At 44.3% G+C, this 15,018-nt stretch overlaps 1 protein-coding gene across 4 annotated transcripts in view; it reads right to left on the bottom strand.

Annotated features, from left to right (window-relative positions):
* GABRA2 (gamma-aminobutyric acid type A receptor subunit alpha2) overlaps positions 1 to 15,018 on the bottom strand; it is a 184,578-nt gene that overhangs the window by 38,789 nt on the left and 130,771 nt on the right. For all 4 annotated transcript variants that reach the window (XM_053255481.1, XM_053255478.1, XM_053255479.1 and 1 more), the window contains one exon: positions 9,594 to 9,746. In XM_053255481.1, coding sequence (XP_053111456.1) covers positions 9,594 to 9,746 — 153 coding nt within the window. The remainder of the gene's footprint in view (positions 1 to 9,593; positions 9,747 to 15,018) is intronic.

Below are 15,018 nucleotides of genomic sequence, written 5' to 3'. Positions count from 1 at the left end.
GCTCAGTTTTGTACATCTGTTTTTTGTATGTTTTGAATGAGGACAGAAATGTGAGAATAAAAGTCCCCTGCTAACTGGGCAAAGAGGCACCTTTTTCTCTTTGTAAACCGCGCTGAGCCATTTTTGGAAGGGCAGTACAGAAATCAAATTTATTATTATTATTATTATTAAAAAATTTCTTGGCGGGGGGGCCCATTTAAGAATCTTGTCTCAGGGCCCACTCCAACCTAGTTACGCCCCTGGTGGTATGTCATGCCTTCTGAAATGTCAACCAAACTGCTCTTAAGACACCCATTTTCCAACAGATCTTCACAAAATATGGAGCAGTGTAATACCTGTCACCTTGTTCATGTGCACAAGATTTCAGTAGGATTGGATATTTGGTGAAGATGTTATGACCAAGAAAACATTCAGGGCTTCTCTTGAAGTTATAATGAATAGAATGCCATTTTTACACCTCATCTTGAGTACAGGGGCACTAACATTCATCAGAGAGGCATCCTGTTTTCTCTGCCTCACTTGCTGAGAAGCCCTATCAAATAATTTGCAAGATGGGACTGCTAAATGGTTCGGCCCATATATTAGTGCATAATAAAGTGGAGGAATGAGTTCGGGGAGGACTTCAATTCTGCTTTATATGTAAGTGGGGCAAATTTTAACAAATGAGTCTGTCACTGCAATGTCTGGTTAAAATTATCAGGTGGCTTTCTGGCAGAGTTTCAGAGCTTCATTACACAAACCTTTTGATTCCATAAAGTTTAATCTCCTTTGAATGAAGAACTGTTTTCTATTTGCAAACAGAAAAAGTACATTAAATTTTGTTTCAGTTTTTAGAGTTATAAGTTTTCTTCATTCAAAAATATATTTTGATTAAGCTTAATTAAAATAAGAGGACTTCTGCATTATCAGTCCTCCCTCAGGACAGAGCACTGCACAACAATAATTGGCTCAGGGCTTGCTGCCTGACCAGCCATTGTATTAAAAATTAGCAATGCGGGGGAAGCAGGGATAATTAGAATTTTAAAACACACACACAAACTCTACTACATCCATTTAACAGGGCTGGCATTCCTTTAGAAAAAGTTAATTTCTCCCACAAAATATATGCATTGTTAAGAATGTTTAGCATTCACCAAATTTTGAACTAAATGTCTCCATGCCCACCTCAATACTATTTCTGAGAAACCTCTGAGATCTTGGAATACTTCCTTATAACCAAAGTTTTCAAAGAAAGGGGCAAAAAAAATAAAAATTTTACTCGAATCACCCAGATTCAAGTCAAATCATTTTGGCCATTAATCGATTCGCACATCCCTACTCCAGTCTTATGGCAACACATCACACATTCTCCAAGAGTTTGCAAACATTAGAGACAGTGGTTCTGAGATCACATCTGCAATTTCCTTCCGAACCCAGGGATGCAACTCATTGGGACCTGAAGTCAAACTAATTTAATTTAATATCTTGAGGCCCTTTCTTCATTTTGTGCATTTGTTTCCTGGCTGGACCACAATTTCATCATGGAAGAAGACAGATGCAAAATAGGCGCTGCTTTATCTCTGTCACCCTTTAGCATTTCACCATTTTGTCCAAACAATAGATCCTCCTCTTGTTTTGGACATATCTATTAAACCCTTTTTTGTTGTTTTTGGTATCCCTCATAAGTTTTCCTGGCATCATCCCTACAGGTTCAGGCCACTCTTTTGTACTCTTCTTTGATTATATGCCCCTCCTTCAATTTCTTTCTTTCATTCATTCATGAATCAAACATATTTTTACACCGCCCCAAACCTGCATCTCTAGGTGGTGTACAATAAAAACAATACAAATTAAACAAAACCCAGAATGATTAAAACATTACAATCATTTAGAACCCAAATTTAAAAATGAATAAAACTATAAATCTAATTAAAAGCCTAGGTGAACAAATATGTCTCCAGTGCTTTTTAAAAAGTTGCCAGAGATGGGAAGGCTCTTCGTTCAACAAGAAGTGCATTCTAAAGCCCAGGGGCAGCAACAAAGCCCCCCCCCCCAGTAGCCCCCAGATGAGCCGGTGGCAACCGTAGCTGAACCTCTCCAGATGATCTCAACAGGCGATGGGGCTCATGGCGAAGATATTATCTTAAATACCCAGAGCCTAAACTGTTTAGGCCTTTATAGGTAATAACCATCACCTTGTATTTTGCCCAGAAACTTAGCAGCCAGTGTAGATCTTTCAGCACAGGAATGATATGGTCTCTCCAAGATGACCTGGAGACCAACCGGGTATATATGTCTTTCTTGCTTCTCAACTCTTCAGAGATTTTTTTGTGTATCCACAATAGTTTATTGAGATCTCTTCCACTAGCGGGAATTGTTTGCAACTGTGCCTTCAGTATCTCATTTTTCAAAACCTCCCATCCTTCTACTCCATTTATAATTTCTGGCCATCATAGCCTATCTAGTTATTCTCTGAGCTCATTCAAGTAGGCATTCCTGAAATCCAAGGTACATGTCTGACTACCTGAAGTTTTTCCTCCTTTTGATATAAAAAAATTCCGGGTTGGCATGGTCACTTTCCTCTAGAATTCTCCCCACTTTCACTTTATCAACCAATTCTTCCCTATTGGTAAGAATTAAGTCCAGGGTAGCTGACTCCCTTGTTCCTTCTTCCATCTTCTGAAAAATGAAGCTTAGCAATGCCAAGCTCCTCATTCATGTTAATGCCTGCCTCTTCAAAAATCTGGTAATTTGTCAAAGGAAAGTATCATCCATGTCTTCCACTTGGAAAAGTGGCCTTTAGTAAACTCCCACAATAGTATCTCTTTTACTATGGCTCCTGGGGAGCCCCCCGACGCCAGGAGGCCTGTTGTAGCCACACGGACAGGGGTCTCCTTGTGAGTCAGTGTGGTGCAGAGCAATGCTGTGGTGATTCATTTAAGGGGAGGAGGGATTAGGAGGGCTAGCAGCCTGGAGCCGTGCAGCTCCTGGTGCTGGACACGACCACTCAAAAGCAGGCTGGGCTCCCTTAGCCCACTTTCAAGTGGTCGTGAGAATAGCCTTAATTGTTCATTTTCTCCTCATGGTGAAAAGGTTAGAGAATCCATTTGCCAGAGTCTCAGGTTCTGCATCACAGGGCTTGGAGTGAGTTTTGGCAAGAATAGGATCATTGCTGACACCAGGAAAAAAAATCAAAATGTAATGACACAAAGGGCTGGTTTACATGCACAGTTTACCTGTATATAGAGCTGTCAAAATCCTTAAGTCCAATTTGCACTGCAGATGTGCAAGTAGCCACTGTTAGCCTAAACTGAGTGGAGGGAGAGGAGAGCCCCTCCCTGTTGCTTGGCTTCCCAGCCCAATCCCATGCAGCTCCACGGCCAGACTGTGGGCAAAGTGTCACTGCATCAGCCACTTGGCCGCGATTTGACACGATCTCCAGTGGGGCGTGCCTTGTGAGTCCATTCATTTTTGGAGCGCCTAGCCCACTCTTAGAAGGGGAAGCACAGCGAGAGCCCTTTAAATGCCCTCATGCCAGCGTCACTTCTGCCAGCTATGGCACTACCACTCCCACAAATGGCCCTGCACCCGAAAAGCACCACTCAAGCTCCCATCCCCTATTAGCCGACTAGTCTCTATGAGGGGAAAGGGAAGATTTTTCTTTCTGTTTTTATAGAAAAATCTCCCCTCTCCCCTCATCCTTCCTCTGTATTGAGCTCAACCCAGAGGACATCCCCAAACCCCTCCATCACTTGCCTGGCCACACGCATGGCTGGCCAGAGTTTCAAAGTTCCTAGGTCTGCTCTGTCTGTGCACCACATGTAGATGAGAGGGCACAGGGAATCTAGTGAGAGGGCACTTTCCTCGGCTTTCTTGAGCCTGAGGCAGCTTGGTGGGCCACAGGGGCTGCTGGTGACATTGCACCTGTGCAAAGGTGTGGGTGGCTGGGCAGGGAGCTGGATTCCCTGCACCTTGGCCACCATCACCAAGAGCAGAAAAGCAGTTGTCGGGACAGCCCCACCCACCAGATCCCAACACGGCTCAACTTAAAGCACCCATGGACTGCCTCTCTCATGAGTGGGCATAGTCCGCATGGGCAATGCTACACTCATCATCATACTTTGCCTGTCTCTGAGTAGACCTAGACTTATTAATGAGTGTTGGGGGGCCATGGCCCCCTCCCAGGGAAGTGGCTGGGCCACATTTCCCCACCCTTTCTTTGTCCAAAAACAGAGTGGATCCCCCCCAAAGCTCCACACACTATTCCTGTGTGTGTGCCTGGAAGCTCCAAGAGGTCATCTAGACAGTGCCGAGGTTGGCAGGTTTGGCTTTATTTAAGCCAAACTTTGGGTTACAGCCCATTTGACCCACGAGTATACCCCTTAGGTTCTGGCAACCTAGGTGCATATGGCCTTGCTCTGAAATCTCTTGATGGGGTTTAGCTTTCAGACCCCAGCAATTGTACCCCCACACAACCCATTTGCATGAACGATGCAGGCACTAGGCTGTGGAGCAGGCCCTTCCAGCAATTCAAAATTCCCAGGACAAGGCCATCGTTGTGGCATACGTAAATGAGGCACTGCGGGACACCCTGGGTGATGGAAGATGGCACTTAGCGTGATCACTGCCAAGCAGCCAGGTGGTAGTGGACAGAGAAACCCATGTATATGTGCTCTGGGGCAACCTGGCTGCCAGGTGAGTGGTGACCAAGACTGGGAAAGGTGTGGCAGGGGTAGCCTTCCCCAGGGCTTGCAGGTACATAGTATCCCAGTTGGGCGTCTGCAACCCTCCAGCCTGCATGTGCACCTCCATGTCATGTCACTCTCATGAAAGAGCAGTCCTGGTCTATAATGGCAGGGCAGTATCTAGATGGAACACAGGAGAATTCTGATAGCTTTTCTGGATGGTTCTTCTCATGAGTAAGACTTAGGGAGATTAGTCCCCCCGGGAAGGGGCTGCCCCCTCCTTCCCCACCCTTTCTTTGTGAACAATAGAACCTGGCTGTTCCAGCTGCCTTGCTTGGGTCTGCCTTCGGGCTTTCCCCTCCTGGAACCGTGATGGGATGCCCTGCTTGTGCTTCCACTCGAGGTGTTTGTGCTTGTGAACACCTGTGCCTGTTGCCCCCCGATCAGCTGAACTGCTTTACAGGCCTGCTGGTCCGGGATGGGGTGTGTTGGCGTCCCTGTAGCCTGGCAACTCCATATTTGCTTGGCTGGCAGGAGGAGCAGGGCTGGTTTTCCAAGTGGCTGCCAGTGAAAGTGCTGATCTGTGCAGCTCTGCGCTGCAACCTCTATGACTGCATTTAGGAACAGAATGCTTTACTGCAGTTAAGGACGGATCAGGGTTAGGGCATATGGCTTCAGTGGCATAACTGCAGTTAACGGTGGTGAACCATGGGGAAAATCTAAGGTTCAAATTGGAATTAGTCGGGGCAGACTGGAATTAACTTATTAGGCTAAACTGGGGTTTTCTGCATTCAGGTGTGATTCAGTTACAAACATGTGGGCTTTAACTGCAGTTAAACTGTGTGTCTGAACCAGGCCAAATATAACTATGCCCTTAAATGGAAAGTCTGTGCATAGCCTTTTCCATCTATCTATCTATTTTATTTGAGGTGCTGCAGGTTTTAAATTTAGATGCCCTTTAAACTCTTTTCTTAAACCCAGTATGTGCATTTTCATATATCTGCATTTTTACTGGCTTTTTAAAAAAAGTTGGCATTTAATCACCTGCATAATATAATTTACTTTGTCAAGAGTGTACAAATAGTATGGACATCTTGAGAAACACAGATTGCAATCTTGGACAAAACAAGTGTGTGCCAACTCCATTCCTAGTCCCTGAAGGCACAATCAAATTCTTTTCAAATGCATTTTCTATGAAGAACATATTCAAGATTTATCCAATTAGCCGCACTGCCACTTTCTACATGGGCTAATTTGAAGCAAGGCAAAGACAACAAATCATTTGGTCGTAATCCACCATGGACACTTTAGGTCAACCACATTAAACAGATGTTATAAATGAAAGGAAGAGAAGAGCTTGATTATTAAAACTGCCTCATTATCCCAAGTCCTTAAATGTAACCTACTGCTTAAAAGTATACTATGTAAGCAGACTGAAATAGAGAGAGAGGGAAGAGAGCAGGTCTCAGATAAGAAATATTCAGCATCTAAGTATTAAAAATAGCTTCTTTTGAAAGTCTGTTTCTGAATGTATTCCAATATAAAAAGGTAAGCTCCTCACACATAATGCACAGGAGAAGAGTGTGAAACTTTTCAAAGAAAAGCAGAAGTTGAAATAGTTAACATGTGGCCCTTATTCTATTCTGTAAGTACAGCTGCCAATGGGTTTGAATCGTCCCCATTCAGCTGCTCCCTCTGTAACAGAGCTGGCAAATATTGCTGATATGGGCACTCGAAAAGCTACACAAAATGAGGTACAACTACTGTTTTTCCATTGTAACTAGAGTTGCTACCAACCTTTATCCAACGTGAAATTCAGTCTGAGGTATTAGAGGGTAAGCAAATAGTGTTTGGAATAGGGAGAAAAACTTCCTGGAGAAAGTCAGTCAGTCAGTCAATAATAAAGTTACAGCCATTGGCCCGCCAAAAGATAAAATTCAGAATAATACTCATAATAACACACAGTAAAACAATATACAAGAATCCAAATAGATTACTTTAAAAACAGTAAAATAGCTCCTAAAATTGAGACCTTAATTGAGATCTTAATCTTATAGCAATATAAAAAAAAATTGCTACTACTTTTGCAATCTCACAGCATGTATCTGCAAGGCAATATTGTGTATAAAAAAGCTCACACCTTCCAGGAAATCTAACTAACAGAGGGGAAATAAGTTCTTCTCTGACATCTCGATACAAAGAACAATATAACAGAACATGGGTAACAGTTTCCAGGAGGCCAGAGCTGCAAGGGCAGAGAACCGTAGCTGAAGAATCCTTAGCAAACTTCCTTTCTAGGGATGTGCAGAACTGGCCCGGCGGTTCGGTCCAGAGGTTCAAGGGTTCAGGATTGAACCAAACACACACACACACACACACAGAGGAACCAAACCACTGGACAGGTCCGTAAATTTGGTCCACGGATTTTTTTAAAAAAATTAAAATTAATGTTAAATACCTGTAGCCTCTTCAGGGGGCTTGCTGTAGGCCACAGAGTGGGGGGGGGTCCACGAGGGTTCCCCCTCCCCCCACCGTCCTCCCTCATCACCACCGTGGCCGGGTAAATGTAGTAGTTTTGGCCCTCTCGGGCCTCTGTATAGGTGAGCGGTGGCCATTTTTCAAGGCCTGGCATGGCCTACGGCCTCACAGAGGGCATTTGCGCATGTGCAGCAGCGGCCAAAATGGCTGCCACTTGCCTTTACGGAGGCCTGAAAGGGCCAAAACTACTACATTTACCTGGCCACGGTGGTGATGGGGGAGTGGGATCCTCGTGGACCGCCCCCCCCCCACGGCCTACAGCAAGCTCCTTGAAGGAGCTACAGGTATTTAACATTAATTTGGAAAAAAAAAATTAAAAAAAATTGCGGACCCCCACCGGACCGGACCGGGGGGGTATCAATGGGGGCCGGAATGAACTGGCCCGGTTCTGTTCGAGGCCAGTGCAGCCTCAAACCAAACCGGGCCAGACGGTTCCATGCACATCCCTTCTCCTTTCCAAAAGAGAAGAGGGCAACACATTTAAATGGGCCCGAGCAAACGAAACCCAAAATTTAGAAAAATGAAGTGTTGTTAAATAATTAGCACTTTTACCTCCCATAGGGGGGGAAATCCCAAAATGTAAGGGAGAGCAGGTCATGTTAGCCAAAGGCATAAGTTCCTGATGTTCAGTATCATGCAACCGTAGAAGTAGTACTTCCTTCACCTCATTATTTTCCAGAGTAAGTAGTTCAGAAGGAGAAAACCCCAGTTGCATTATTATGTTATTTACATATGATAACCAGGGGTTTGGGTAAGAATCCAACCATAGATATCGGAAGAAAGAAAATTTCTGAATCTCTAAACAGAGTTTAATCCATCTAGCAAAAGTAAGTTCCCAAGCTTTACAGGCTATAGAGAAAGACCCAGATTCCAGGCAAAGAGCAGAATATGATACACAACTAGGCACTGCAAAGATTGCTCTTAAAAATATAGACTGTATATTTTAATGAGACTCCAAAAAGTAATTGAGCCACAATCTTAGCCCAAAATACATGGAGTACCATTGGTACAAACTGGCCCCCTGTAAAATAATAAAAGCACAAAAAGGCACCAAGAGTTCTATGGGCTATATGAATAGAGGACAGCCTATGAGTATTCCAGTTAAGATTATATTGAAAAATTATGCCTCAATATTTATATTTATAAACTTGTTCAATACGGTTCTGATTTACTACCCATTTATATAATTTCCTGGATTTGGAAATAACCAGGACCTTTGATTTTTTATAATTGATAACTAACTTGTTAGTGAGAGTCATTACCCACTGGGTTGACCTCCATGCAGTGCAGAGACCCCTGCTAACTTGGCAAAGAGGCACCTTTTACTGTGGTGATTCTCTTTATTTAGCAGGGGGAGAGTAACTGGCCCTACCCACCCCCAGCACAGTACCTCCAGTGACTGTTGCTGGTGTCTATCTCATGTTTCTTTTTAGATTGTGAGCCCTTTGGGGACAGGGATCCTTATTTAATTGTTATTTCTCTGTGTAAACCGCCCTGAGGCATTTTTGGAAGGGCCGTATAGAAATAGAAATAATAACAACAACAACAGCTCAATTCCATGCAGTGCACCCTTCCCAGCACCAGGAGGGTGCATTCTTTAAGGGAAATTGAGCCCTCTCAAGCCCCAGTGCCATCTTGGCATGTGCACTTGAATATGAATATGACTAATATTTATATACCAAAATTCTCAAAGTGGTTTCCATAGATAGATAGATATAAATAAATAAATATAGCTTCCTGTCCCCAAAGGGCTCACAATCTTTTAAAAAATGAAGCACTAGAAAGTGTAGCTCTTCTCAGTGCTTCCCCTGCAGAGCTCTATGGGGAAAGACTATACTTACCAGTGTTCCTTGCACACCTTCCAAGATGGCACTGGAGCTTGACAGGGCTCAGTTTATTTTAATGGAGCCTTACTGGCACTGAGCACAGCACAGCACAGTGGGAAAAGTTACCTCCATGTGGTGCTAGGGGGCTGTGCAGAATATTTGGTTTCAGCCAAAGCTTTACATAGGCCTAACGAACAATTAACCAAGGAGCCACACTTAGGGTCAATGAGAGAAAACACTGGCTCCTGGGCCTTGAACTAATGGGTCATTCTGAAAACTGAGTACATTTCTCACTGCCCCAAATCAGAATATTGAATCTATATGCTTCTCTTTCATATTTTAATTCTCCACCCAACTGCATGGAGCATTATAGTTTATCCTGAAAGTATATTAGAAAGAAATAAGCACATTCTGTCACAGTGCATAATGAAATTAATCCACACACACAAATGATTATTAAAAGAAAAAGACAGATGAACTAAATGTGCTAATGCTGGCACTTGAAATGATAGTCTGCTTTCAGTGCTAACACAAACAACATCCAGGTGTACATCACAATACGCACCAAAGACTGTCCTTGCAGGGACGGATTCTCTGTTCAGCCAGAATGATACCTGGGACAAAATGACAGTCATGATGCAGGGGAGGTAGGTCTGAATCACAAAATAACCAATCTTCCTCTTCAAATGAAAATGAGCTGTCATTACTGTGTATTCACCTGGAACAAAAGGATTTTTTTTTAAAATTAGAAATCATTAAAAATACCCCCACAATAAACTATTTTTTAAAAATGGAAAACTTAAGGCACATGCATTGCTTCACATATGTTTGCTTAACAGTGCAAAGAAAATTTATTGCAGATTTACCATCTCATGAAAAAACACTATGAGGTTCTTCACACAACCGAATGGAAGGGAGCTTGGTGGAAGACAGGAGCCTACCAGACTAGCAGCACAGCAATTGGGAGGCAAGGGGAGGATGCCAGGCCATCAGGAATCCCACAATGCACCACGTTAGCAGCATGGTGCATTGGGAAATCTCCATGCTGCTGGGCCACTCTTTCCCCCAGCCTCTATGATTATAATGGCTGCTGGCAGCACAGGAGCAGCTCCTGGCAGTCCGGCAGCCCACACAACCAGGCAGTGGGGTAAGAGGTGTGTGTTTGTCCTCTTTCCTCACTCTGAGCCTAGGTCCAAAAGCAGGGCTACCTGGGGGAGGATTGGCAGGATCAGGAACAATCCCAGCACTGCCCACAACCAGTCCTACCTAGGGTAGCCCTGTCCTACCCCCATAGGGCTGGCCGTGTGAATGATCTTTATAAATTGCCAAAGTCAATGTGCAACAGCTGCTTGAAGCATGTCCAAGGACTTGAGTGTGCCCAGCAAGCTGGATATTTTTACTTTCCTTTCCCTTGAGCAGTAGGCAAAGCTGCTTCTGAAGCTCCCCTGAGCCTTAAAAGTTGCTTGCCCTGTAGCATGGTGGGGAAGAGGGCTGTTACTTGAGAAACAAAGTCCAAGCTTCCTTAAGAACAAAAAACTAGTTGAGTATTCCTTTGGATCCTGGCCTCAAAATTTATCTTGACCATAAAAAGCTCCAAAATGTGAATGTAATACTCTGTTGTTGCATTGTCAGGGAGTAGGAATGTGCATGTTCTGTTCCGAGCGTTCTGTTCTGAGCTCGGAATGTAATGTGAAATGTGCAGAACATTCTGTCGGAACAACTGGTCAAGCTGGTTGTTCTGACAGAACAATCTCGGAATGCTCAGAACATTCTGAGCTGTTCTGAGTGCCATATTGGAATCCAAAATGGCACTCTTCTGGGCCCTGGTGCACACGTGGCAACCATTTGTGTGGTGGTGCTGTCTATCCAAATGGCTGCCGCACATGCGCAGAGGCCAGAAGAGCGCCAGTTTTTTTCAAAACGGCTTTTGCAATAGTCTGGATATTCTGATTCGGGATGGGGTCATTCCATTCTGAGCTAAGAACAGGCCCTTCATTCAAAGGGCAATCTGTTCTGAGTTTAGAACACTCACAACGACCCATTGTGAGGCAGAATGTTCCAACTGTGGAAAAGTCTGTACATCCCTATCAGGGAGTACAGATATGATGTAATACACTATGACACTATGCATTCTAATATAATTTTAAATATATAGATTTATTGGCTTATGTGTCTTGCACTATAATGCAGTGTTGCAGAACCAACAATGCCACTGTGAGACCCTAACTCATCCAGTGTCAGTGCTATTCAAGTACAGAACAGGAAAGTACAGGAACTATTGTGCTTTTGCACAATTGCACATTGCATACCAGTGGTTCCTGTACTGCCTTCTTGCACAGCACCATCGCCATGCATGCTAGAGTCCTGCAGCGGCACAGGTGGTTTTGCAGTGCTGATGCAGATGGTTTGTGCAGCACCATCACTTTCTATGTTTACTGAGACAGTGAACATAGTCATAGTCATAGTCAGTGAACTCTCCTATCACTGAGGAGAGCTGGTCTTGTGGTAGCAAGCATGACTTGTCCCCTTAGCTAAGCAGGGTCTACCCTGGTTGCATCTGAATGGGAGACCTGATGTGCGAGCACTGTAAGATATTCCCCTCAGGGGATGAAGCCGCTCTGGGAAGAGCAGAAGGTTCCAAGTTCCCTCCCTGGCATTTCCATGATAGAGCGGAGAGAGATTCCTTCCTGCAACCTTGGAGAAGCTGCTGCTACTCTGAGAAGACAATACTGAGCTAGATAGACCAATGGCCTGACTCAGTATATGGCAGTTTCCTACGTTCCTATGTTCCTATGTTAGAGTCCTGCAGTGGCACAGGCAGTTCTACATTATGCTATGGGCCATGTGAGTGAATATTATTTTATTTTTTATTTATTTTTACTTAGTACATTTGTATACCACTCTGCCCTGGGCAGTTCACAATCTACAGTAACAACTATTAAAGCATTAATACAATTAAAACAATTTTAAAACAGAATAAAACTCTAAAAACCAAAGCTTTAAAACTATAAACGAAAAGCCTGACTAAACCGGTATGCATTCAGGTCCTCTTAAAAATATTAAGAGAAGGAGAAACTCTAATTTCATTAGGAAACATGTTCCAGAGTCCTGGGGCAACTCTAGAAATGGCCCGGTTTCGAGTTGCCAGCAACCAAGCCAGTAGCCACTGCATCTGGACCTACCCAGATGATCTTAATAGGCAGCAGGGTTGCTGAAGAAGGCAGCGTTCTCTTATATACCTCAAACCCAAACCATTTAGGCCTTTATAGGTAATGACCACCACTTTATATTTCTCCCAGGAACTTATTGGCAGCCAGTGTAGTTCTTTTAAAATGGGTGTAATATGATGTCTTTGGGCAACCCTAGAGACCAATCTGGCTGCTGCATTCTGTACTAACTGCAGTTTCTGAACTATATACAAAGGCAGCCCACTGTAGAGCACATTGCAGTAGTCAAGCCTGGATGTTATCAACATATGCACCACTGTTTTAAGGTCATTTATCTCCAGAAATGGACGTAGCTGGCAAATCAGCCAGAGCTGATAGAAGGTATTCCTGGCCACTGCCTCAACCTGAGAAATCAGGGAGAGGTTTTGGTCCAGAAGTACTCCCAGACTATGTACCTGCACTTTCCAGAGGAGTGCAACCCCATCCAGAACAGGCAGCTCTAACCCACTTCCTAAGTCTGTATCTCCCACAATGAGTACCTTTGTCTTGCTTGTATTCAGCCTCAGTTTGTTCTCCCTCATCCAGCCCATTACCACCTCCAGGCAGGCATTTAGAGAGGTTAGGCCATTTCCTGATGAAGTTGACATGGAGAAATGATGTCATCCGCATATTGATAACACCATGCACCAAATCCCCTGATGATCTCTTCCAGTGGTTTCATGTAGATGTTAAAAAGCACTGGAGACAGTATGGAGCCTTGCCGGACTCCATACCAGAGCTCTTGTTTTGAAGAGCAAGAGTATCCAAGCAACACCATCTGGAACCTACCCGAGAGGTAGGACCAGAACCAGTGCAAAGCTATGCCTCCCACTCCCAACCCCTTCAGGCACCCCAGAAGGATACCATGGTTGATGATATCAAAAGCCTCCAAGATATTCAAAAAGTTCCACAGAGTCACACTTCCCCTACCGATTCCTAATTGGAGATCATCCAACAGGCTGACCAAGGCTGTCTCAACCCCATAGCCTGCCCAAAAGCCAGTTTGAAATGGGTCCAGATAATCTGTTTCCTCCAAGATAGCCTGTAACTGAGATGCCATCACCCTTTCAGTCACCTTGCCCAACCATGGGAGGTTGGAGTCAGGCCTATAATTGCCTAATTCTGAGGTATCCAATGCAGGTTTCTTCAAAAATGGTCTAATAATTGCCTCCTTGAGACAAGAAGACATCCTGCCCTCCCTCAGAGAAACATTAATGATTTTATCAAGACCCTCTCCAATAACCTCCCTGCTAGATCATATAAGCAATGTTGGGCGTCAACAGGACAGGTGGTAAGGCGGAGTGTCCCAAGTATCTTGTCCACATCTTGTCCACATCCACATCCCTGGTGGCGCAGTGGTAAAACTGCCGCCCTGTAACCAGAAGGTTACAAGTTCGATCCTGACCAGGGGCTCAAGGTTGACTCAGCCTTCCATCTTTCCGAGTTCGGTAAAATGAGTACCCAGAATGTTGGGGGCAATATGCTAAATCATTGTAAACCGCTTAGAGAGCTCCGGCTATAGAGCGGTATATAAATGTAAGTGCTATTGCTATTGCTATCCTTGAGAGACACAGTCTGAAATTGATCCAAGTTAACCACACAAGAGGAGCTGCTGGATACCTCTACAGTAGACTCTGCAGTAACTGTAGAGTCTGGTTCAGCTCGAATATAAGATATTTTATCTGCAAAAAAACCTCATTAAAAACATCACAATGGGTAACTGATGGATCCAAATACTCATTCAAGGGAGGAAGGGTATGTACTAGCCCTCTCACTACCCTAGACAACTCTGCTGGATGTGAGCTTGCAGAAGCAATGCAGGCAGAAAAGAACTGCTTCTTTGCTGCATGCATTGCCAGAGCATAGATCTTCAAATACGCTTTGTGTTGTAATCTGTCTGATTGAGATGAGTCTTTCTCCATTAGTACTGAGCCATCTACCTTGACGCTTCAGCCCCCATAGTTCTTCTGTATACCAAGGGGCTGATTTAGAAGTGGGTCAGAGAGGGCACTTAGGAGCAATCATGTCTACTGCCCTAGTAAGTTCAATATTCCAAGTATGAACCAGGGTATCAATAGAATCACTGGCAGAACCAACCTTAAAGCCTTCCAATGCTTCTTGGAATCCTATGGGATCAAATAGCCTTTTTGGGTGGACCATATTAATAGGTCTTTCACCCCCGATGAGGAGGGTTGAGGCTGTGAGTCCAACCTTAACCAGATGGTGGTCTGTCCATGACAATGAAGAAATCACAGGAGACCCCACCCATGGAACACCTTCCTGATCAGAGCAAGAAACCAAATTGAGAGTGTGACCAGCAATGTGTGTTGGTCCTGAGACCACTTGGATAGGCCCATTGTTTTCATGACCGCTATGAACTCCTGAGCTGATCCTGACAAATTGGTTCCAAATTGAACATTGAAGTCCCCAAGAACTACCAGTCTCTGAAACCAAGTCAGTCAGCTTAGTTAGGGCCTCTGTTGAGCAGTGGGGTGAATGGTACACCAGCAGAAGTCCCAGTCTATCCTTGATCTCCACTCCAGATATAGGTACACACATTTACTATAGGCCAATTCCCTACAGGAACCCTGGTAAGGGGGATTTATTCTTATAGACCACAGCCACTCCTCCTCCCCGCCCACATCCTCTCACCTGCTCTACAACAGAGTATCCTGCCGGGAGAAGCTGAGCCCATACTTGACCACTAGCCTCCCCACCCAGGTCTCTGCAATACATATATGTTATATTTTCCCTACCATGTCAAACTGGATTGCACACTTCAGA

Source organism: Hemicordylus capensis, chromosome 5, assembly GCF_027244095.1.
Source record: "Hemicordylus capensis ecotype Gifberg chromosome 5, rHemCap1.1.pri, whole genome shotgun sequence".
In the NCBI taxonomy this organism is placed as follows: Eukaryota; Metazoa; Chordata; class Lepidosauria; order Squamata; family Cordylidae; genus Hemicordylus; species Hemicordylus capensis.
Note: the sequence above shows the minus strand (reverse complement) of the source record. Positions and strands in the feature narration are given on the sequence as shown.